The sequence below is a fragment of the Macrotis lagotis genome, chromosome 1, assembly GCF_037893015.1.
Source record: "Macrotis lagotis isolate mMagLag1 chromosome 1, bilby.v1.9.chrom.fasta, whole genome shotgun sequence".
In the NCBI taxonomy this organism is placed as follows: domain Eukaryota; kingdom Metazoa; phylum Chordata; class Mammalia; order Peramelemorphia; family Peramelidae; genus Macrotis; species Macrotis lagotis.
In genome coordinates this window covers 33,619,640-33,644,674 of record NC_133658.1, presented here as the reverse complement: position 1 = coordinate 33,644,674, position 25,035 = coordinate 33,619,640, and the positions used below count along the sequence as shown (strand labels likewise).

Below are 25,035 nucleotides of genomic sequence, written 5' to 3'. Positions count from 1 at the left end.
CCACCATCTTCAGGGTGCTTATCTTTTCACAGCCCTTCCAACATAGACTATCTTTGTATAACTTATGAATTACTCTCACCAATTTGAGATGAGTGAGGTCGTACTCCAGAGTTGTTTTAAATTGCAATTTAATTAGTCATTTGCAGCAATTTTTTTCCAAAAAGTTGCTGATAGTTCTTTTGAAAACTTAGTTTTTATCTTTTGACCACTTATCTATTAGGGAATGGCTTTTAGTCAATTGCCTATAGATTTTAGGTGACAGATAACTTTGTTAGAAATATTACAGGAAAGGAAGGAGAGGGGAAGAGAACAGGCAATTATAGAGCCCCTACTGTATTATCTCCCTTGATCTTCACAACTCTGGAAGATGCTGTTACTCTCCTCATTTTACAGTTGAGGAAAAAGTCAAATCACAAAGCTGGTGACTTATCTTGAGGTCAAATTTGAATTCAGATCTTCCTGATTCTATGCCCAGTGCTTCTACCTATTTTTAAACTAGTTGCTTTGATTTTTGAAGGTAAAACTTCCTAATTTAAATAATCAAAAAAAAGTATTCTCTTTGTCATTATAGTTTTAGTAAGCGGTTAAACTATAGGAAGGAATAAGCATTTATTAAGTACCTACTATTGTACCAGAGCAGTTAGGTGACACAGTAGATAGGCCATCAGCCCTAGAGTCAGGAGGACCTGAGTTCAAATCCAACTTTAGTCACTTGTCACTAGCTGTGTGACTTTGGGCAAGTCACTTCACCCTGACTGCCTCTCCTCCAGGGTCATCTCCAATCGTCCTGTTTCATATCTGGGCCACTGGACTCAGATTGCTCTGGAGGAGAAAGTGAGGCTGGTGACTTAGCACATCCCCCTCCCCCTACTCAACTCCAGTTCATGTGCTTGTCACGGCATCACATCCCTAATGTCATGATCTCCTTCAAGAATGATGGACAAATCTCATCATCATCACCATGTCCTAGACAATACACTAAGCACTTACTTCATTTGATCCTATCCTGTAGAATCTGAAAACCAACATTAGAGAAGCTAAGATCCCTATGGAAGCATCAACTACACAAAATCCTAACAGAAGGAGGGGAGAAGGTCTAGGGACAAACAGAGGATTCAGACAGGGAGAGGAGGAAGAGTGCTCCAAGCTAAGTTTCCTCAGTTTTGGTAGCTATTGGGGCAGTTCAAACACAAAATAGGAGCAACACTGGTCAGCATAGGATGTGGGCAGCTTAAACCCAAATTGGTGACCTAGTTGTCCATCTGCGACTGCCTCCTGCGATCACGATAATCCTTTTGACAGGGATACAAACTCAGCTGGGAATGGTGCAGCACAGCCTGTCTACACTTTATGTCTTCATCTGTCTCCGAGGCTCCAAGAAACACCTGGGTCTGGAAGCCAACAACTGTTACGTCTACTTTGACACAGACATGGACCAAGCGTAAGTCCTGCTCGTTCTGAAAAACTGGGCAGGAAAGGGCTCCCAAATGACTCCTAGGCCTATGGTCTCCACTCTGTCGCTATTTAAACACCTGTCTGAGGTTGGGCCTCCTCCTGGCAGCTCCTTTATCTTTTGTTTTTCTTCCACAGGAAAGACATCTCCTATGCCAGTTTCTTCTTTTCTTTATTGCCAGAATCACTTGGTGGTTGGACCCATTGAAGTTGTCTCTGGCAGCATTTCTGGATCCAAGCTATCTGTGCAGTTCCCCATCTACTAAGCTGTCCTATTTAGGGTCCTGTCCCCTTCTTGTGAGAGGGTGGAGACACTACCTCAGATGTTCCATTGATTCAAAACATAGATGAATCTATTTGTCTCTCTAACTGGTCTCTTCTTTCCTCCACACAGGATGGAGAGATACTTGTCCCTCTCCAAGGACCAAGCTGTGGCACACATTCCCTATTTCTTCATCACCTCAGCATCAGCCAAAGACCCAACATGGAAGGACAGATTCCCAGGTGAGGCAGAGCACATGGAAGAGGGGAAGGGAAGCAGGCAGAGAAAGGCCCAGAGCCAGGTAGAGTGACCAATAGCTCTGTCTCTTCAGACCAGTCAACACTGATTATGATGCTGCCCGCCCGCTACGAGTGGTTTGAGGAATGGCAGGACAAGCCCCCAGGCAAGAGGGGGAGTGACAGTGAGGCTCTGAAGGACTCCTTCATAGATGCTTCCTTGTCTGTTTTGATGAAACTTCACCCTCAGTTGGAGGGGAAGGTACTGGTGCAAGGAGAGTGGGGGAGGCAGATCAACCTTAGTTCTCTATTGGTCCAAAGGAGTGTGGTCCAGAGGGGAAGGAAGCACTTTGGGAGTGAGTGCTTTGGAGCTGTACAAACTGGAGCAAACTGAAAGTCAGTAGGGATGATGGAGTCTGAGGTCTGACTGTGTTTCTTCTCCATCTCAACCACTTTCTTTACTTCCTTAGGTTCATAATGTTTCAATGGGGAGCCCACTCAGTCATCAGTTCTTCCCAGCTGCCCCCCATGGAGAGAACTATTGGGTTGACCACACCCTGAACCATCTACAGCCTCATGTAATGGCCACAATACGAGCTCAGAGCCCCATTCCCAATCTCTATCTTACAGGTATCATGCCTCCCTATGCTAGGCCTTGAGCTGTCTTTACGTTCTTTTGGCTCTCACTTCTTTACCTCCATCCTTCCTCGGGCTCTATCTTTGAAGTTCAATGAGTAGCAGGAACCTCAAGGTCTGGGAGATAGTAGAGGGAGGAATGATAGTGGGGAAGATTTGTAGGGCCTCTTACAAGGATTTTTTTTTAGGGTTTTTTTTTTTTTTTTTGGCAAGGCAAATGGGATTAAGTGGCTTGCCCAAGGCCACACAGCTAGGTAATTATTAAGTGTCTGACACCGGATTTGAACCCAGGTACTCCTGACTCCAAGGCCAGTGCTTTATCCACTACGCCACCTAGCTGCCCCATCTCTACAGGGATTCTTAAGCAGGAGTCCACCAACTTATTTTGATAACTCCCTTTCATTATCATTGGTATAAAATAGTTGGTATTTTGTTTGATGCATTAAAAAACACTCTAGGAAGGGGTCCACAGACTTTGTCATGTGAAGAAGCCCAGTTGTAGGCAGATTCTTTGGATTCCTGGTATTGGACTGGTCTCTTGCATCTTTACTCAACAGTGGTTGTTTTACCCAAACTTTCATTGGTTGCTGCAGAAAAGAAGAGCATGAACTTCGGGGAGGTAGGAACAGAGCTGTCTAGACTCCAGGGATCTTTCCTCTTCTTCCAGAGCCAAGACACAGCTTTCTGAATGCATGGACTGAGAAGCAGGCATACCGATTCAGCCCAACACTCGCATGATCTTGTTTTTGCTTTTGCCTTCCAGGGCAGGACGTGTTCACTTGTGGTCTGTTCAGGGCCCTCCATGGGGCCCTCTTGTGCAGCAGCACCATCCTGCAGAGGAATGTGTACCTGGACCTCCTGCGGCTCCAGACTCAGGTCCCTGTTGCCCTGCCCAAGAGGGTGAATTAGCACAGTCCAAGGGAACCCTCTGTGGTAAAGTCCTGGGTCCTGAGTGGGTGTGGGGGGGTTAGACCTGCCAGTGAACCTCTAAAGCACCGCAACACTTCACCCATGCACTGATGAAAGCCAAAGTTACAATACCTAGTTGTTGCTTTGATACCAAGGTGATAACCAGGTCATTTGTATTTCAGATCTTGGTTGTCAAGGTGAGGTCCTGATGGTCTTCCAGGTGGGCTGGGGATGGTATTTCCTAGCAGACCCCTAGCATAACAGGGTCATGCTCATCCTGAGGCGTTTGTTCTGGACTAATAATTTACTTGGAACATTAAAGATAAATCAAACATCACCTCCCATAGTGCTTTTTCCTTGGGTATCTCACGGGACATGCCACAGTGTCTAAACTCAATGCTGCTACTTCTGCCCTGTGATGCCTGTATGACTCTGGTCAAGTCACTTTCCATTCCAGGTCTTAGTTTCCTCAGCTATGAAATGCAGGGCCACCATCTTGAAGGGCCCGTCTGGCCCCAAATACATCACCAGTGGGATGGAACTGTGTCAACAAGCATTGGTAATAGGCCTCTTCTGTGTCATATGCTGGTGAGATGGCTTGTGGAGAGCTGATTGGATGGCCCAGAAAGTCTGTGGTCTAGTCAAATGATGGGCAAGTCACTGAACTTTTCAGGGTGCTTGGTGACCCTCCAAGACTATAAGGGCGGAGGAGTTCTACCAATGAAATCACAGATTTAGGACCCAGGCCATAGAGCGGGGGCAGGGGGGAGACTTTTTTCTGTCAAGGGTCATTTGGATATTTATATCATTCTTGGGATATACAAAATTATCAGATTAAAAATTAGCCTACTATATTTGGTCAAACATTTCATTCCTAAAAAGCTCCTAGATTTATTGAATTTTAAGTCCCACCTGCAGTTGCCATGGCAGTGCAAACATTTCCATTTTTGCCATAGAGAGAAGTTAAAAAAAATGTAAACTAGGACAGGAACTGTCTGTCTCTTAACTATCTTGAGGGTCTGGCTTTCTCCTGATTTCAAGTGTGAATTCTGCCCCCACGAGTGTTTTCTGTCGTCATTCTTAAGTTTTCTAATCAGAGCTGAGAGGTCCCCTCTGAAATAATTGAGATTTTATCTTAAAGTTATAAGCCCTGCTTTTATTTTTTGACCGACAATAAATCCCTTTCCTAAGTTATAAGCTCCATGAGGATAACACGTTTTAGCTTGGCTTCCCTCACACAGCTATTTGAGGAAAGTGAGTTTTAAGCCCTGAATTAGTGTCTGCCCAGAAAACTGAAGGCTCATCCCTGTTCCTATCTTTCTGAGGAGAAATGGGATAATTTGGGAGGTTTTTCTAGAGATATCTGTGCATATTATTCAAACTAATTTTCAGCAAAACATCAAGATTCCTCTATAGCTTGTTTCTAATCATTGGCAGTCCTTTCTGCCCTCCCACCCCCGACCCCCCCCCCCCCCACCAAGACTGAAGAACATCAAACTTCTATGGACAAATTATAGGCCATTTTTCAACTCACTTGTGCAGCTTTTATACTTGATATTTCTAGAGCACCGGTGGGAAGGGTAACAGCAACATCCTCACTGAGGGGATTCCCAGAAAAAAGTCTATTATGTCTGTAGGTTCTCTATCCTCTGAACTTCCCCATTCCCAAAAGTGCAGAACTCTTAAGGTTAATCAACACCTGTTCAAAAGTTCAGCTTTAAGTCCTTTTTCCAAAAGCTTTTGGGGTTGGATGAGAGCACAGATTCAACATGCTTGCCTTTTGGGGATAATAATCTTCCTAGGCTATAGCTTCCTATCATTCTGTACTTTTTAAATAGAATTAAAATTTTCATAAAATTGCTATTTCTTTCTAACATAACATACCTCAGGAAGCACATTCTTGATAAAATAAGTTCCCAGAGGAGGGAAATGCTGTGGGGTCTTGGGAGTCTGTCCTACAAGGATATATGCTGGAGGATTGGCCATGAAGTTGTCCAAGGATCTAGAGGACTGGGATATGGGAGAGGCATCTGCTTATTCTGTCTGGCCCTCAAGAGCAGAACCAGAACAATGGATACAAGTTGCCAAGGAGTAACTTTAGGCCTGTGGTCAGGGAAAAGTCCAATGATGGGGGCTGTCCAAACCTTAATGTCACATTGTCTCTGGAGGTCTTCATGTAGGTGACAGGACAGTGCAGCTTCCTTTCTGAATATAAGTAGCACTGGGAGATTCCTTCCAACTCTCAAATTCATTACAAGCATTTCTATCCCTGTGCCATATACTAAGAAATAATGTAGGCATGCTCATCCTATATATTATTCATGAAGCATTTTAAATTATTGAGGGAGCAAAATTCTCATTCTTTTTTTTATACTAAATTAAAAATTTTATTTTCAAGGCAGTGGGTTCAAGTGACTGGACCAGGGTCACACAGATAGGTAATTATTAAGTGTCTGAGGCTGGATTTGAACTCAGGTCCTCCTGACTCCAGGGCCGGTACCACCTAGCTGGCCCTCAGATATTCTTAAATAAATAACATATTCAGACATGTTGGTCTCTCTTATCATTGTTAAAGGCTTTAGTTATGGCCCAATTATACTTTAGACTTTTTAATTTCCATATATCCTTTTACTGTGTTGGACATCTGGACTGAGTGACGTGACTGGCTCATCCACCTCTCTGACTGTTGAGAAGATGGGATAGAACTTTCTATCCATTTTTTCATCTTTCTTTGGTCCTAAAATGAACTGTTTACATGTGAACCAACTCTGGAGTGACAATGTCAACTGATGGGCTTTGTGGGGTGCATGGTCTGGTTTAGGACTCCAATACAAAACTGCCTCCAAGAAGAGACGGCACTGGCAAGCAAACAGAAACCAGCAGACACCAAATACCTTTTAACAATCAGGTGATTTATTGGTGTAATTTGGTTAAAAAAAAAAGTGAAACTTGCAACACTATACATAATTCACCCAGAAGAGCAAGAAACAAAGAGTCAAGGATTCCATTTTGCAAGGCAGACTTGGAAATCACAGGAACACATATATCAACGTGTGAGGGACTCCTTTAAAGGAAACGATCTCAATGACATTGGAAATAAAAATCATAGCTCATGAATTCTAACCACAGGTGCAGACAAACCTCAAGATAAAGTCATTTGGCAAATCTTGCCTGATAGGTAGTGAGCATTTGGGGAGAGTGGGCCATGGCTCTGAATATCAAAACTAAGCCCAGATGGTTTCCAAACAAAAGCCTCATCAATCCCAAACTCAGACCCTCTGGTGGGTAATGTGGGCTGCCTCTAGGTCCTAGACACTGGGCCTGATGCACCACCTAGAACCTTCCCAGGTTCTCAAATGTTTCAAAACCATATGCAAAAAGGATTCTAGCTCTAATTCAGCTTCAAACTGATTTTCCAAAACACAGATTAAGATTAAAAGAAAAAAAAAGCCTGGGGTGAAATGAAGCAGAGAAAAAAAGAATCCATAATTAAATAATGTGAAATTTTAATGAGGATCTAAGAACCTTACCAAAATCCCTTTTACAAATTAACCAAAAGTATTAACACATAAAAAGAACTGAAATGCTTGATTATTTAGCTGATCTTGGAGAAAAGGGTTTACTCAGCCCTTTTGCACAGTTATTCTTGAAATTTAGTCTTCCATTCCAAAATTTCAGGCCAGTACTTTAAAAAGTACTTGAGAAAAAATTCTGGGCAAACTGGCTCCAAATTCCCCAAAGAACCATTTTGTCCAACAGTCCTCCTTGAGACAGTTTTTGGGAGTGAAACAATCTTAAACTCTTTGTTTTTTTCAGAAGAAGAAAAAAATCCCCAGCTCTTTCCTTGACTCAAAGAATTGAGAAATTAGAATGCCCAATTTATATTGGAAACACCAGTCTGACAATCCAATACCATACTTCCCTAATAAGGTTAAAATTGCTCAACATCATAAAATTCTGCTGCCTTCTATTCCCCTTTTGGCAAAGCCATAAAATTCTAAATAGCTGAGATCCTAGTCTAACCACACACACTCTGGTGGCAACTTGCCACTGGCAAATTGCTGGCCAAAGGAACTTCATATTTACTGAGCAAGAGAGAGACAATGATCTCACCTGAGAAGACAAGAAAAACCACACCCAGTTGAAATATTGAAATATTGAAATAAAGCCACAAATGATTAAATTCCTGAATGCATGATCAAGTTAATAAGTGCTAGGGGAGTTCAGAGAAAAAAAGGATGCATGCCGGCTGTTCAAGATGGGTGACTCAAGGGTCTCCTGAAGCCATCAGTCACATTTTAAGGGTGAGGATGAGAATGGCACACTCAAAGGTAAGTAGGAAATTCACAGTTTCGAGTGGAGATTGCTCAGACAAAATTCACAAAGTAAGTATTTTGACATAGAAGAGTTAAGATTGGCTAGCTAACTTGGTGACAGGTTGCTTTGAATCTTGAACATTATGCAAGAAAACCTGGATTTATTCTGAAGCAATGGGAGATTTTTGAGAAGAATGTGGTGAAAGGATGTTTTAGGAAAATGAAGTTGTTATCTGTGCAAGGTGAAGAAAAAGGGGGAAAGAGACTGGAGGAAAGGAGATTGGTTGGAAAGTTTACTACAATAATTAAGATGAGGAGCTCTGATGGGGTTAATGGCAGTGAAAGCAGAAAAGCAAAGACATAAATAAGAGACGTGCTAAATGAAGGGTCAATATATTTCTGCTTGAGAAGTAATGGAGCCTGGTAATGGGGAGAAAGAAAGTGACCTTAAGAAACAAGTCAAGTCTAGAGTGAGGGGGAAGGATGAGCAAGATGGAGACAATTATCTCAACTGAGAAGACAAGAAAGACTACACCCATTTGAAATATTTGAATATTGAAACAAAGCCACAAATGATTAAATTCCTGAATGCATGATTAAGTTAAGAATGGGGAATTTTGGCCTTGCTGATTGGGAGCCAGGCAGTCATGTGGAAATATTCAACCAGGAGATCTAGACGCCAGACTTGGCCTCCTGAGGGAGGTTGGGGTTAATGATAGCAATTCACAGTGAGTGAGTTCCCTGAGTAAGTAGTAGAACGACTAAGTGGTGAAGAATGTTCACTGGTGCACAGGAGCAGGATGAAGAGAAGCAAGGGAGGAAAAGAAGGGAATATCACAAAAACCAAGGGAGGAAGGTCAGAATTGCAAGTAACACTTGTGTGAAAAGTTGGGCAGTAACCAGGATAGAGAGGGCAATGCCCAGAAGGAACAGAGACAGATAAAGAACAGAGGCATGTTGCATGTTTGGGAGCCAAGAGGAAAAATGCATCAAGTGGGGGAGAAGCTAAAAATGTTACAGAAAATAATAGGAGGAGAGAATGATAACTATAAAAAGGAAAGTGCCTGGAAAAGGGCAGAAAAAAATGGAACAAGCTTAGGAGAACAAGCAGTCAGCTCTAGAATGAGTTAACTTTTCCTCCTTTGGCTACAATGAAGAATGATCCAAAGATACTGGTTGGAAGTGAAAATGTGCAAGTGGGAGGGCCTTGAGCTATTCAATGAGGAAAACAGGTGGGAATTCAGACAACTGAACCTTCTGCAGGTTTCTCTCAGCATCAGTTGGAGGTCAGCTCTTCTGTTCTGGCTTTCCCTTTATCCAAAGTCTAGTAAAATTCCTTTTAACAAACCAATAAAAGCAATTATCCAGTGACTGACTGTCTTAAAAAGTTTCCAGCAGGGAAGTTACATCTAAGATACCATCTTGCCTCCTGGGAAATCCTTCCCAGAGACGTGAGCGCCTTACAGCCTGACACAGGAGAGAAATAGGAAAGCCCTGCCCAACTGGACCACCAGGGGCTCAGTCTTTAGAAACCCTGCAAGACCAAAAACCAAATGGCTGGGAACTTCTTTTGAAGGTTCTAAAAGAAAGGCAACATCAATAACAAAAGGAAACTGGGTTTGGTGGGAAATCTGCTTCTCAGAAACCTTTTGATGACAACGACACGGTTCTCCTGTGCACATTTCTACTGTGCCTGTGGATGAAAAGCCAGACATTTATAAATGATCACCTTAGAATTCTAACAAAACTCGACCTAGGGGCTTTTGCTCCCAGAAACCCGAGCTGAGGATATATATTCAGCGTAAGTGAAGGAAAGTTGTTTCCCTCATTGGCAGCTTTCCTAAAGCAATTCGAAAAAAATTAGAAAGCAATTGACACTTGATGGGGAGGGGATCCACATGTAGAAAGAGCTCTCCCACCTTGGTCAAGCCCATCTCTTACGCGAGTAACCTGGGCTGCTCTTGAACTGGCAGAGAAATAGTCAAAGTGCAATGCTTCTTGCTAAAGCAAATCTTTCTAGCACAAAGCCTCAGGGGAGAAGGTGCAAACAACAGCACATCCCAGGCTGGGATTTTCCTTTGGTCACAGCCCAGTAAGCTCTCGCTCCTCTTCACTCACCCACAGAGGAGGAAAGAACGGAAGAAAACAGCAGAACAACCAGCAAACATAAAGAGTCTGATTTTATCAAAGTGCAGGTGCAAAGAAGAAACCATCCCCTGCCTTGACTGGCCCCGTCTGGCCCAGGAATCCCAGCTTGGGGAGACGGGGACTGCCCACATCAGGCACCATTCTTCAGAGCTCTTGGACTTCAGACACAAGGTAGTAGGGTGGGCAGACTTCTTGGGAGAAATCAGATCTAAAACAACAAAAACAATGCAGCTCATTTTCAAGAATTCTTCTTCATCCCCACCTTACTTTGAGCTCTCTGAGAATTTGAGAAATCGAACAAGGTACAAAAATGGCTTTGTGGATTTAAATGAGGAAAAAAAAAAGACATACAAATAAAGGAATGGTTAAGTGAATGGCAGAATAAAAAGTACCTTCAAAGTCAGTCTTAAAAAGAAACCTAAGGCTTGACTTGTGACCAGAAGGCAGGAAAGGGGTATAGATACAATTCTGAAGCTGGCCCATCTGGTCTCCTCAGCTAAGGCAGCGAGACCAAGTCTGTCTGTTTGTAGTCAGCCAATAGTGGCTAAGGGAGACTTTTCTTGGCTGTGGATTCAGACCCTTCTCTCCTTGCAAGGCAAGCCTTGCCATCATTCCTTCTCAACGCTAAGCTCAAGGAGAAAGAAGGGTCCACACAGAGGCTGTCCAGAAGCATCAGTGCACTGGCACTCTTCTCAAAGAAGCACTGGGAGAGAAAGGAGTTTGAGTAGGTCCATGAGCTTCTGGTCAGTCTGACCCTTCTAAGAAGGAGAGGACGCTTCTCCCCTTTGTAGGAATCAGAGATGTTCTAAGTATACAAGAGTAAGTTGTCCTGAACTTCTGGCTTAGGCAATCACAGGATCCATGCTCTTCCTCAGCTGCTTTGTTCCTAGAGACAGCTCGGTGGCTCAATGGGCAGGGAGATGGGCATGAACTCATGGAGACCTGAGTTTAAAGCAGCCTTCATTTTCTCATATACAGAATGGGAATAACAACACCGCCTACTTCTCAGGGTGGTTGTAAGGATTAAATGAGTTCATGTTTGTAAGGTGCTCTGCAAACCTACCCAGACCGCGTCTGGCCACTTCATGCTCTTCTTTCTAACTTTGCCAATGCTGCACAGCTGGGAGGCTGGCTTCCTGGCATGGAGCAGTAGCATTAGCTCCCGCTCACCCTGCCCCCTCCCCCAGACTCTGGAGCCTCTCACCTTCTGGTCCAAACGTTGGTAATCACTGGCCTTTGGCCTCCTGGTAACCTTGGCTCTCTTTCCTTCCAGGGCAAAAGCAATAATCTGGAAAGAAAGAAAGATTGAGAGACAGACATACTAAACTGAATAAAAAAAAATGTTCCTTAAGTAGTAAAATGTTTTAAGCTTTGCTTAAAAATACAGACCAGAGCACACTGTTCATGTCTGGTTACAAAGTAGCAGAATTTACATACTTCTGGGCAGGAAGGCCCACTATGCTTAACTATGTTAAATATATTTCCATATTAATCATGTTGTGAAAGGAATCAAACCAAAAGGACACCAGAGTGCACAGAAGACATCTTCATTAGCTTGAATCTGACCTCAAACACTTTCTAGCAGAGTGACCCTGTCACTTAACCAAGTCACTTAACCGTGCTTGTCTCAGTATCTCTGCCAAGAAAACCCCAAAAGGGGTCATGAAGAATTGGACACAACTGAACAATGACTAGAAAACATATCCTGATTTCTATGTCAGAATATATAAAGTTCAGTTCTTACAAAATTAAATTCACATTTTGATCCATGTTCCTAAAATAAAATATATCAGATAAACTTTAACACATTCTAGTTGTCAATTACTTTTAGTCAGGGAACCTATTCAAATCAGGAATCTACCCCATTTTTTTTATTTTTTTAGGGTTTTTTTTTGGCAAGGCAAATGGGGTTAAGTGGCTTGTCCAAGGCCACACAGCTAGGTATTAAGTGTCTGAGACCAGATCTGAACCCAGGTACTACTGACTCCAGGGCCGGTGCTTTATCCACTGCGCTACCTAGCCACCCCTACCCCATTTATTAAAAGGGTTTCTAACTTTGTTAGGCCCTTTGACAGGCAGTCTTGAGAAGCCTACAGACTCTCAGAAAAGTGAATGGTAGCCCATATCCAAAAATGAATTGTTCAGTTTGAGTTAGAGGTAAGTGAAAATAAAGATGTCATTGTTTTCCATTCAAGTTCACAGACCCCCTAAAATATATCCATAGATTCTCCAAGGGGTCCCAGTGACCCCATACAACTAAGACTATTAGCTATAGAAGGGCTGACCACCTTCATTATTACATGGACTCCCTACACCCAGCTCCCCTCCCCAACCACTATAAGCAAAAAAACAAATAATAAAAATAAGGTTTGAGTGAGCTTGTCAATCTAAATCTATATAGTCACAGTAATAATAACCCTTTAATAAAGGGCTTGAAGGACTGCAATTACTTTACATGCTGGCAATATCATGTGATGATGATGATGTCTGTCCTTCATTCTCTCTCTCTTTTTTTTAAAGGTTTTTGCAAGGCAAATGGGGTTAAGTGGCTTGCCCAAGGCCACACAGCTAGGTAATTATTGTCTGAGATCGGATTTGAACTCAGGTACTCCTGACTCCTGGACCAGTGCTCTATCCACTGTGCAACCTAGCCACTCCTGTCCATTCTCAAAGAATACCATAATCAAGAAGGTGATGTGCTAAGTCCCCAGTCTCACTTTCTCCTCCAGAGTCATCTGGGTCCAGTGGCCAGATATGAATTAGGACGACTGGAAATTACCCTGCATGCAAAGCAGTCAGGGTGAAGGGATCCAAGGTCACAGAACTAGTAAAAACAGTCAGGTGTCTGAGGCTGCATTTGAACTCAGGTCCTCCTGACTTCAATAGCCAGTGCTCTAATCACTGTGCCACCTAATTGCCCAGACAATATAATGTAGTCATATAATCAAGACAGCTAAAAATTTCCTTCCTATTTTGAGGTTATCACTTAAGGGAATCCCATTAATAATATCTTAGTCCTGCATGAACTGATGCTGAGGGAAGTGGGCAGAAGCAGAACACCATACACATCAACACCAATGTTGTATGATACTGAACTATAATGAACTTTCTCATCTCAGCAGGACAATAATCAAAGGCAATTCTAAAAGGCTTGTGATGGAAAATATTATTCACATCCAAAGAAGATACTATGGAGTCTGATTGCAGACCAAAACTTACAATTTTCAATTTTTAAAATTTGTTTTATGGGCTTATTTGTCCTTTTTGATTCTTTTTTCACAACATGTATAATCTATATTAGATTGTTTTCTGTGGGAGAGGAGGGAGGGGAAACTCAAAACCTTACCAAAAAATAACTTGAAAATCATCTTTGCATGTAGTTTGGAAAACAAATAAATATTTAGGTACTATGTGATTGGTATTAGCCTCTATCATTGAAACACTTATATTTTAACAGATTTTTTAAAATCCCACTTTTACAACCTGATTGTTTAATCTTTCTTATTTTAAACTGGAAGTAACATACATTTTCAAGGTTTTTAAAAATATCTGACACTACCTCAATAAAGCGAGGTCAAGCTGGCTGTTTAGAAGTCAAAAGAAGAACAAGAGACTCAGAAAAGTAAATAGCCTAGCAGGAGCTAGGCTGAACAGTGAGTCAACAATGTAGACCTCAAATTCTAAATCGCTAATAGGCGACTGAATAATACAAAATCTCCTTCCTAGTTGAACTTGGAACCCACCTTTCGCTTGTTGTGATAGGCAATGTACAGGACAGCTACCAGGATGGCTGCTGTAACTAAGTATGCAAAAAAGTGGCTGCTCTCCGAATTTTCCTTCCCTAGACCGTGTTCAATATAGTTTCCTGGAGGATTCACGTTAGTGTCTATTTTCGATGACTCTTCTTTAATAACTTCACTAGAACTAAACTCAGGAAACTCTTTATCAGAGTCAGGGTTTGGTTTATGCTTATCTTCCTTATGCTCATATTTGCCTTTTCCAGTGTTTGGCCCCTGACTGCCTTCTCCTTGTTTGGACAGATCACCATTGACTGGCTTGGTCTGCTCGTCCTTTTCTGATTCTGGCCCCGCATTGCCTTCTCCTTGGTTGGACAGATCACCAATGACTGGCTTGTTCTGCTCGTCCTTTTCTGGTTCTGGCCCCGCATTGCCTTTTCCTTGGTTGGACAGATCACCACTGACTGGCTTGTTCTGCTCGTCCTTTTCTGGTTCTGGCCCCGCATTGCCTTTTCCTTGGTTGGACAGATCAGCACTGATTGGCCTGTTCTGCTCGTCCTTTTCTGGTTCTGGGCCCTGACTGTCTTCTCCTTGGTTAGACAGATCACTGCTGACTGGCTTGTTCTGCTCGTCCTTTTCTGGTTCTGGCCCCGCATTGCCTTTTCCTTGGTTGGACAGATCACCACTGATTGGCTTGTTCTGCTCATCCTTTTCTGATTCTGGCCCCGCATTGCTTTTTTCTTGGTTGGACAGATCAGCACTGATTGGCTTGTTCTGCTGGTCCTTTTCTGGTTCTGGCCCCGCATTGCCTTTTCCTTGGTTGGACAGATCAGCACTGATTGGCTTGTTCTGCTGGTCCTTTTCTGAGTCTGGCTCCTGACTGTGTTCTCCTTGGTTGGACAGATCACCACCGACCAGCTTGTCCTTTTCTGAGTCTGGCCCTGCATTGTTTTTACCTTGGTTGGACAGATCAGCACCTATTGATTTACTTGACTTGTCCTTTCCTGGGTCTGACCCTGGACTGCCTTCTTTGTGGTTATTCAGATCACCATTTGGGGGGTTCTTTTCTCTGTTTGGTGTCTGAATGTGTTCTTTTGGTTTGGTCTGATCACCATCTATTGTGTTGGTCAACGCATCCTGTCTTCTGTCGCTTTCAGAGCTGGTTCCAGTGTCAGGGACAAGATTGGGAGGTGCCTCGGGTCCTGTCCTGACTTTAGAGTTTCCCAACTTCGTATCCTCCTGGTGGCTGCTCCCTCCGGCGGGGTGCAAGTCGCCTCCTCCATTGACTGAATCACTGTCACCAGCTCCTGAAATCAGGGTAATGGCAGACGCGGTCATGACAGGGGTATGAGATACAGACAGGAATGCAGGGCTGTGAGGGTGTATGGGGGCGTGACAGGGGAGGGGGCAGAGACGGGGAGGGGGCAGAGGCGGGGAGGGGGCAGAGATGGGGGAGGGGCAGAGGCGGGGAGGGGGCAGAGGCGGGGGAGGGGGGCGTGACAGGGGAGGGGGCAGAGGCGGGGGAGGGGGCAGAGACGGGGGAGGGGGCAGAGGCGGGGGAGGGGGCAGAGGCGGGGGGAGGGGGCAGAGGCGGGGGTGGGGGCAGAGATGGGGGAGGGGGCAGAGACGGGGGAGGGGGCAGAGGCGGGTGAGCGGGCAGAGGCAGGTGAGCGGGCAGAGGCAGGGGCCGGGGGAGGCCGGGCCTGGGCCGAGGCGGGGGGCGGCGAGGCCGCGGCGCGCAGCCCGGCCCCGGGCCGGCTCCAGGGAGGGGTGCCGGGGGTGCGGGGGGTGCCGGGGGGTCCTCACCCGCCAGGACACTGAGGCTCCCCAGGAGCGCGAGCCCGAGCAGGAACCGCATCCTGCGGCGGCCGCTGCGCTTCCGGCCGCTGCGCTTCCGCCCAGGCGCACTCTCGCGAGATCGACGGCTCCGGACGTCGCGCCTCGTGGCCCCGCCCCCCGCCCGCCTCCCTGCGCGCGGGAACGAGGGCGCGCTCTTCCGCTCCGCCCCGGGGCGTGTCGGGGCGCGGCCTCCCCAAGTCTGCTTCCGGGGCGGGGCTTCCGGGAGAAGCCGGCCAACTGGATTGGAGCGGGGGGGGGGGCGCAGCCCGGCCTCACGGGCTCAGAGTTCGAGTTCTGCCTCTGGTCTCCATTGGCTGAAAGCCGCTTCCCCCACCAGGGGTCGCTAGGCCGCTGTGCGGGGCTCCGACTGGAGGGCCCCCCCCCCCGCTGACCCCCCCCCCCGCTGACCCCCTCCCCCCGCCCCGGACGCCCCGCGCACACCTCGCACTCAGCACTCAGGACGTGCCGCATCACCCCAAACTCTCTCCTCCCCTTCCCGGTGACCTAAAGGGCTCGGAGCCCGCCGGACCCCCAGCCCGGGGCCCGTGTCCGCCACCCTGGACGCCGCCCGGGCCGCTCACCGCAGGCCTCTGCCCCGCAGCGACTGTGGGGGCTCTCACACACACGCCACACACACATCACACACATCACACACACACACGCCACACACATCACACACATACATCACACACACGCCACACACATACATCACACACATCACACACGTCACACATCACACCACACACATCACACACATCACATACATCACACACATCACATACATACATCACACACAAGCCACACACATCACACACCACATACATCACACACCACACACATCACATACATACATCACACAATGCCACACACATCACACACATCACATACATCACATACATACACCACATACATCACACACAACACACATCACACATACATCACACACCACACACATCACACACATCACACACATCACACACACCACATACAAACATCACACCACACATCACATACATACATCACACACATGTCACATACACATCACACACCACACACATCACACACACCACATACAAACATCACACCACACATCACATACATACATCACACACGTCACATACACATCACACCACACACATACCACACACATCACACACCACACACATCATACACACACATCACACACCACACACATCACACACATACATCACACACATCACACACCACACACATCACACACACCACACACATCACACACACATCATACATATCACACACACCACACACACATACACACACACACACACACACGGAAAACCCTGTGGCTGGCATGCAGAGCCCTCCACAGCCCAACCGCCCTTGTGCCCTGTGGCCTTCCCAGCGTCGCCGGGCCCAGTGACCGGCCTCCGGCCTGTTCAGCCCCTCGGCCCCTGCCCAGCGGCTTCTGCTCCCCCTCATGCCCGCAACGCTCTCCCTCTTCGGCGCCAGCCACCGCCCCGCGGCTTCCCTTGGGTCCCATCCCGAGACCTCGGCCTCCGCATCCTTCTGCAAACCCCTCTCAACTCCGGGGCCTTCTCCCTGCTGTTTCCCACTTACCCCAATGTAACTTGCTCTGAAGATATGTTGGCAGGTTGTTTCCCCCATTAGACTGTGAGCACCTTGAGGGCGGGGACTGCCTTTTCTTTTTTTGTATCCCCGTTGCTTAAGTATAATGTTGGCCATAGTAGATGCTTAATAAACATTTGATTATCACAATGTTGTCTTCTCCAATAAAATCTGGATGAGGCCAAGTGACTGGAGAGGAGAGATCCAGAGGATGAATGAGTCAGGAGCGAATCCAGCACCTCCAAGGTCCCTCCTGAAGCAGCAGTCCAGATGAGTCACTCATCAAGACTCGAAATTAAGGGGTTCAAGGTAGGACTGACTTTAAAAACGTAGCACGTGGCGACTCTATCCCAGCTGTTTAAGCTTTTAAAAGACCAGAATCCTTCAAGAAAACAATTCCCCTGTGTTTAAACAATATTGGAGGCAGCCATGGGTTAGAGAAGAGAAAGCTATGGGGTGGCTAGGTGGCAATGGATGGAGCACCGGGCCTGGAGTCAGGAGTCCCTGAGTTCAAATCCAGCCTCAGATACTTAATGACCTAGCTGTGTGGCCTTGGGCAAGCCACTTGACCCCATTTCCTTGTAAAAAAAAAAAGAGAAGAGAAAGCTAGCTTATGAGCCAATTAGAGCTAGGTTCAAGTTTTGCCTTTGTGTGACCCTGGATCAATCACTTACCCCTCTCAGATTCGACAACAACAGACTCCAAGTGTCAGAGAAGGTGCTAATCCACACTAATGGAAGAAGTGTTTTGTTGTTTTGTTTTGTTTTGTTTTACCTGGAGACTTGGCATTCCCTACAGCAATGGAATCATAGGTGAAGGCTAAAACAAAAACAAAACCCAAAATGCTAAAACAAAACTGTGCCTCCTCTCAGGTCTGCTGCCTCCATGCTGGAAAGCTCTTTCTTCTGGTCTCTGGTAAGATGGATTAGTTGTGCATCAGCCTATAAGAAAGCCTTAGATGAGCCTGCAGACTCTTTACGTTCCCCTTGGGGGCTTTACTCAACTGGATCCAAGAGGAGAATGGGAGGCCACCTCGATTTCCAAGTACATCCAGCTACCAAGAAGGCCTATTTCTAGAAGGAAGAGAATCAAGGTGTTCACCAGAGCTTAAATTAGGCGAGGTCAGCAAGGGTTTTGCCTCAAGACATTAATTGTATTTGCTTGAAGACAAGAAGACTGGCTCCTACCTGAATGGGAGCTGGGGATAGCTCCACCCTGTTTTCTCCAGTACAAAAAAAGTCCAGTGTCCTCTTAGTCAATATTAATTAATTGCCTACAATCTACAGGCACAGTGATATAAAAAGGCAAAAACCCTCAAGGAACTGACAATCTTTAATTCTTTGGGATAAAATACAAATTCTTCAGCTTAACATTTAGAGCTCTTCATAATAGGGTTCTGGATTTCCCCTCCTCATTTTTTTTTTTATCATTTATTATTACTATTAACATCCTGTTGACAATGGTTCTCAAAGTGGGGTCCAGGACCCAAGGTTGAGTTCCTTGAAGTCCCCAAGACCCTTTGGGAAGGGGGGATGTGGTGTGTGGTCAAAACTATTTTCATAGTAATGTTAAGATGTTTTAATTTGTGATGTGGTAAGCTAAGCATTACAGCTTCAGACTAGTTCAAACCATGATGTCTCACAAAAATTAAGAAAAGGAAATTGGGGGAGTGAGGAGGAGACAGATCAGAAAAGGCTTCATGGAGAAGGAAGCACTTTAGATGAACATGGATGGAAACTAGGGGTTCTAGTCAATCCATCAGGAGGCTGACAAGCATTTATTAGACACTTATGATTGTGCCAGGCTCTGTAAATATAAGGAAGGGAAAAAAATATCCTTGACCTTAGATAGTACAAATTCTTCTTTTCTTTTTTTCTTTTTTTTGCAAGGTAAATGGGGTTAAGTGGCTTGCCCAAGGCCACACAGCTAGGTCATTATTAAGTGTCTGAGACCTGGTTTGAACCCAGGTCCTCCTGACTCCAGGGCCGGTGCTCTATCCACTGCTCCACCCAGCTGCCCCGACAGTACAAATTCAAATGTAGGAAAACAATATGTGAATACAGTTATTCACAACTTGCCAGGGTCTTGCTGTCCTTTGAACTCCAACAGGACCAGAATGACATCAGTATGTTAGGGTCAAGGTTCAGCGTTGTGTATCTGACTGTGGCTGATCAGATCCACACAAGCTCAGAAGACTTGGAGCCCCACAGGTGGGGCACAAATTGTCCAGAGGAACATTGGGAACGGAGATGTCCCTAAATGTGCACAGCTTATCTTTCTTTTGAGCTACTGTAATCATGCTTTGCTCATAGAGAACAAAGTTATCTTTGACGTGGGCACACCACACTGGGTGGTCCTGTGCCAGTGTCTCCCAATTGATTCCAAGGTTCTTCAGAAAGACCTTGAGAATGTCCTTGTATGGCTTCTTCCAACTTGCATGTGAGTGTGTGCTTTGTGTGAATTTTCCATGAAGTGGTCTTTTAGGCAAATGTACATCTGGCCAGACCATGAAGGACTTTAGTGGGTTATTACATCTTGGATCAAATATAAAGCCTGGAATTTAAAGTCCTTCATGGTTTATTGAGTGGGGCAATAACATGGTCAGAACTATGATTTAGGAAGCTCACCTTGATAGCTGAGTGGAGCATGCATTGGACTGAGGAAAGAACTGAAGCCAGGAGCTCAGTTTGAAAGTTAAATACAATAGTCCAGGCAAGAGTCTGAGTTGTGAGTGTATGAACTGAGAGAAGGGAATATATATGAGATACTGGGATTGTAGTAATGACAAAATCTGGCAATGTTTTTGACCATATACCACATTCCCCCCCTCCCAAAGGGTCTTGGGGACTTCCAAGAACTCAACCTTGGGGACTGGGCCACACTTTGAGAACCATTTTTTAAACTTTTTTTAAACTTTTATTTATTTAAGGCAATGGAGTAAAGTGACTTGCCCAGGGTCACACAGCAAGGCAATTATTAAATATCTAAGACTGGATTTGAACTTGCATCTTCCTGACTCCAATGCCTATACTCTATCTACTGAACCACCTAGCTGCCCAAGAACTATTGTTATCAAGATGTTAGTGTTAGGTATTTTGTGGGGTTTGTCGGAGTGAGTCATCAAAGATGAAAGTCTGGATGATGGGGAGGAAAGCGTGACACCCATGACAGTAGTAAGAGAAATTTGGTAAAGGGGAATGAATTTTGAGGAAAACATGATTTCTGTTTGAGACACATTGAATATGGGGCATCGGTTTGAGATGTCCAAAAGGCAGTTGATGAAGTGTTACTGAAACTTATAGTTGGATATGTAGATCTGGAAATCATCTACATCAGTGGTAGGAAGTATCCATATAAGATCCCCGAAATCATTTGATCTGGCACTAAATGGTAACCTCAGGCAGGACTTGAAATTAAATAAATCTAGTAGCTTTTTAGGGGTGAATTAATTAAATATTTGACCAAATATAGTAGACAGATGATTTTATAAATATCTAAATGGCCCTTGGCAGAAAAAAGATTCCCCATACCTGATCTATGTCATGGGTGTCCAACCTTTTAGCTTTCCTGGATCTCATCACCCAACAAAAACTCTGTTACAATTTAGTATTTTTTATGAGTATAATGAAACCCATATTACTAATGAGTACAACAAAAATGTAATAATGTAATAAAGTATAATAATAAAAATAATGAGTATTATAATAATAAAACATTTACTTTTTTAATTTATTTTTTATTCTAATTTTGTACAAATGTTTTTTTACATTAATAAAATATTCTTGTTTACAAGTAAACAAAATACCCCTCCTCCCCCATGAATATAGATAGACTTGCTTGAGTGAAAAAAGTAAAGGGGAGAGAAAAGAATTAAAATAAAAAAAATAATAGTAATAATTGTAGGTATGGCCAGGTGGCACAATGGATGAGGCACCAGCCCTGGAGCCACGAGCACCCAAGTACATATTCGGCCTCGTAAACCCAACAATCACCCAGCCGTGTGACATGCATTCCACCCGATCCCCACTGCCCTGCAAAAACCAAAAAAAAAGAAAGAAAAAATAGACCCAAAATAAAATAAAATAGTAATAATAGTAGGGGTGGTTGGGTGGCAGACAGAGCATTGGCCCTTGAGCCAGGAGCACCTGGGTTCAAATCCGGCCCCAGACACCCAAAGATCACCCCGCTATGGGGCCCCAGGCAGGCCATCCAGCCCCACTTGCCCTGCACCCTCCCCCAAATAATAATAACAAAAAATGTGCTTGAGTCTTTGTTCCAACACCAACAACTCTGTCATGGGTGGATCTCATTCTTTATGATAAGTCCATCACAAAAGTTATTTCCTTATTTTTCCACCATTGCCATTGCTGATCGCAACTCCCTCCTTTCTTATTTCTCCACTACCATGTACTCTATTTTCTCTCTCCTTTCACTCTGACTCTGCTGTAGGGTCACCGAGTGGTACAGCAGACAGATCCCTGGTCCTGGGGCCAAGAGGCCCTGAGCCCCCATACCACCCCTTAGGCCCAGAATCCACCTGGCCCTATGGTCCTGGACAGGCCTTCCAATCCCAGCCCCTTGCAAGAAGTAAGAAAGAAAACGTGTTATATCTGGCCACTAACCCCCCATGGTCCATCCTCTCCTCCTTTATTCACATCCCCACCCCTTCCCCCTGTTCCCCCCTCCTTCTTACTCCAGATGTCTATACCCCATTGAGTATATATATGCTGTTTCCTCTCCTAGCCATCTCTGATGAGAGCAAAGGTTCCCTCATTCCCCCTTGCCTTCCTCCCTTCCATATCATTGCAATAGCTCATTTTAATAAAAAAAATCTTATGTGAAATATCTTGGACTATTCCCCCTCTCCTTTTTCTTTCTCCCATTCCATTTCCCTTTTTTTCTATTGACTCCATTTTTACAGCATATTTTATCTTCGAATTCAGCTTTCTCCTGTGCTTCAACTATAAAAGCTCTCTCTACCTGCTCTATTAACTGAGAAGGTTCATATGAGTATTATCAGTGTCATTTTTCTATGCAGGGATACATGCAGTTCAGCCTCATTAAGTCCCTCATATTTCTCTCCTCTCCTCCAGTCTCCATGCTTCACCTGAGTCCTGAGTTTGAAGATCAAACCTTCTGTTCAGCTCTGGCCATTCCAACAGGAACATTTGAAATTCCCCTGGTTCATTGAAAGTCCATCTTTTTCCCTGGAAGAGGACATTCAGCCTTGCTGGGTAGTTCGTTCTTGGCTGCATTCTAAGCTCTTTTGCCTTACGCTATATTGTATTCCAAGCCCTATGAGCTTTTAATGCAGTTGCTGCTAAGTCCTGTGTGATCCTGACTGCAGCTCCATGATATTTGAACTGTGTCCTTTTGGCTGCTTGTAATATTTTCTCTTTGACTTGGGAGTTCTGGAACTTGGCTATAATATTCCTAGGGGTTGGTTTTTTGGGATCTCTTTCTCTGGGGGATCAGTGGATTCTCTCCATTTCTATTTTGCCCTCTGCTTCTAGAATATCAGGGCAATTTTCCTGTAGTAATTCTTTGAAAATGATGTCAAGGCTCTTTTCCTGATCATGACTTTCAGGTATTCCAATAATTTTTAAATTATCTTTCCTAAGTCTGTTTTCCATATCTTGTTTTTTCAATGAGATATTTCACATTTTCTTCTAATTTTTCATTTTTTTGGTTTTTAAAGTATTGATTCCTGATTTCTGGTAAATTCATCAATCTCCATGAGTTCTATTCTTTGTCTGAAGGATTTGTTCTCCTCAGAGAGTTTTCTTATCTCTTTTTCCATCTGGCCAATTTTGCTTTTTAAAGCATTCTTCTCCTCAATAACTTTTGGAACTGTTTTCTCCATTTGACCTAAGCTGGTTTTTAGCATGCTATTTTCTTCAGCATTTTTTTGGATTTCCTTGACTAAGCTGCTGACTTCATTTTCATATTTTTCCTGCATCTCTCTCATTTCTTTTCCCAGGTTTTCTTCCAACTCCCTCATTTGATTTTCAAAGTCTTTTTTGAGCTCTATCATAGCCTGAGCCCAATTTCTGTTTTTTCTTGGAGTCTTTAGATGCAGGAGCTTGTGCTTCCTCATCTTCAGACTGAGTATTTTGATCCTTCTTGGGCTCATTTGCAAAATATTTCTCAATGGTGTTCCTCTTATTTCTCTGCTTGCTCATTTTCCCAGCCTGGGCCTGGTTTTGGGGTGCTTCCTGAGCTTTTGGGACACTCCCACAAGGGTCTCAGTGTGTGAGGCTCTGTCCTCCCTCCTGGTCTGTGAATGACCATAAGAACCCCCCTCTGCCACAGGGCTGAGGTGGGGGGGCCCTGCTGTTCCATGTGGGGGCCTGGACTGTGATCAGGATCTGAATGTGGTCAGAGCCCCAGAGTCCTGTTCCAGGGGCAGAGGACAGAGCTCTGCAGTCTCTCTTTTCACTCCCCTCCCTCAGCTCAATGGGCTCATGCCCTGGGGGCTCCTGCTTACCCGCTCTGCCTGCTTCTGTTTCCTGGATCAGCGCTGGGGAAAGACCAAGCTGCTAGCTGTGTGCCCTGAGGACTGGGCAAAATGTGCTTGCTCTGGCAGAGGTCCCCTACTGTTTCCCCACTTTGTGCCCGATGCTCCCCGGGGTGTAATTCAGGAGACTCCCCCGCTGCTGTGAGCTTTGGCTCCCAGCGCCCTGGGGCTGCCTCCGGGAGGCTGATGTTCTTTCGCTCTGGCAGGCCACCTCTCTGGCAGGCTGCCCCTCCGAACCCTGAAGCAGAGCCTTTCTGCTCTTTTCCAGGTTACCTTGAGTAGGAGAACTGCCTCACTGGGTCCCTTTGTGGGTTTTGTCTCTTGAAAGTTTAGTTAGAGTCCTTAGCTGATGAATTTTATCAGAGAGCTCCTAAGACTCGATCCCTTCTTGTCACAGTCTTGGTTCCGCCCCCTCAAAAAATTTACTTTTTAATAAAAAATAAGAACATGCCATTTTTAATGCAAATCATTGAGCCTGCTTTTTCTATACCAGTGTATCTAGATAATTTTTGCATATTTTTCATTGCTTATTGTTGCTCCATTCAGACAGTGTTTCAAAGTGAATTAAATTATTGTTTTTAATCTGGGATTGCCACAATTTTCTTCATATGAAATGCCATCACTGTTTGAAACATATCAATTCTTAGTTCATTTTCAACTTGGAGACCTATGTTCAGTTCATTTAAATCAACAGTAATAACCACTAAATATATTAAATAAACCAACCTCATTTTCAAATTCAGGTGCAGGTTGTTCTTTCAAAACTCTGGGGGCCTGTAAGATCACACAATATTAGACATGAAAAAGTTGAACCATGCTAGTTAAGGATTAAGCTGGTCTGGGATGTTGCAATGGTGGTGCATGCTCTCACCCATTCCTTTATTTTTTGCTTACATGAAACGGGTCGCACGAATAGGCTTTGAGGGGTACATGTAGCCCCCCAAGACCTTGTATTAGACACACCTGATCTACATGGAGCTGATCATTGAACCCATGGAACTCACCAAGTAATAAAGTATAGAGCAAAAAGAGAAGACCCAGACTAGAGCTTTGAAGGATACCTACAGTTAGTGAACATGGCATGGGTGGAGAACCAGTAAAGAACACTTAGGAAGAGAAATTGGATAGATAGGAGAAACAGAAGGGAATAATGTCAATGAAACCTAGAAAGGAGAATGTATTTAAGAGGACAAGGTGATTGGCAGTGTTAGTCACCTGCAGAGAGATTTAGCATACATGCTCTGACTGTCTCTTATTGAGCCAAGCTACATTTCCCCTTGGTTTGATGTTACTTAGAGGAATTATGGGAGGCTTTTTCTTTGCCATTTTCTGGAGCCCCCATTGGGTATGCTGCATGAAAGGTCAGTCTTTATTGCTA

At 44.6% G+C, this 25,035-nt stretch overlaps 2 protein-coding genes across 7 annotated transcripts in view; one reads left to right on the top strand and one right to left on the bottom strand.

The window, feature by feature from the left end:
* LOC141495201 (all-trans-retinol 13,14-reductase-like) overlaps positions 1-3,832 on the top strand; it is a 28,795-nt gene extending 24,963 nt beyond the window's left edge. For all 6 annotated transcript variants that reach the window (XM_074196295.1, XM_074196322.1, XM_074196275.1 and 3 more), the window contains 5 exons: positions 1,303-1,441; positions 1,847-1,956; positions 2,046-2,212; positions 2,421-2,580; positions 3,350-3,832. In XM_074196295.1, coding sequence (XP_074052396.1) covers positions 1,303-1,441; positions 1,847-1,956; positions 2,046-2,212; positions 2,421-2,580; positions 3,350-3,495 — 722 coding nt within the window. In that variant the 3' untranslated portion in view covers positions 3,496-3,832. The remainder of the gene's footprint in view (positions 1-1,302; positions 1,442-1,846; positions 1,957-2,045; positions 2,213-2,420; positions 2,581-3,349) is intronic.
* A 2,538-nt stretch (positions 3,833-6,370) lies between these two features.
* On the bottom strand, positions 6,371-15,894 carry TGOLN2 (trans-golgi network protein 2). The gene is made up of 4 exons (XM_074196332.1): positions 15,503-15,894; positions 13,703-15,003; positions 11,164-11,247; positions 6,371-10,167 (listed from the first exon to the last, which is right to left on the bottom strand). The coding sequence occupies exons 1-4, from the start codon at positions 15,552-15,554 to the stop codon at positions 10,162-10,164; spliced, it is 1,443 nt and encodes a 480-aa protein (XP_074052433.1). The 5' UTR covers positions 15,555-15,894; the 3' UTR covers positions 6,371-10,161.
* Between the last annotated feature and the right edge of the window lie 9,141 nt (positions 15,895-25,035).

What these genes read in the sequence shown, in the direction of transcription:
- TGOLN2 (XM_074196332.1), bottom strand. Translation starts at nt 15,554, where the DNA reads ATGCGGTTCCTGCTCGGGCTCGCGCTCCTGGGGAGCCTCAGTGTCCTG. An exon ending in GAGCCTCAGTGTCCTGGCGG is followed by an intron (nt 15,004 to 15,502) that starts GTGAGGACCCCC and finishes CCCTGATTTCAG; the next exon opens with GAGCTGGTGACAGTGATTCA. An exon ending in CCTATCACAACAAGCGAAAG is followed by an intron (nt 11,248 to 13,702) that starts GTGGGTTCCAAG and finishes CTTTCTTTCCAG; the next exon opens with ATTATTGCTTTTGCCCTGGA.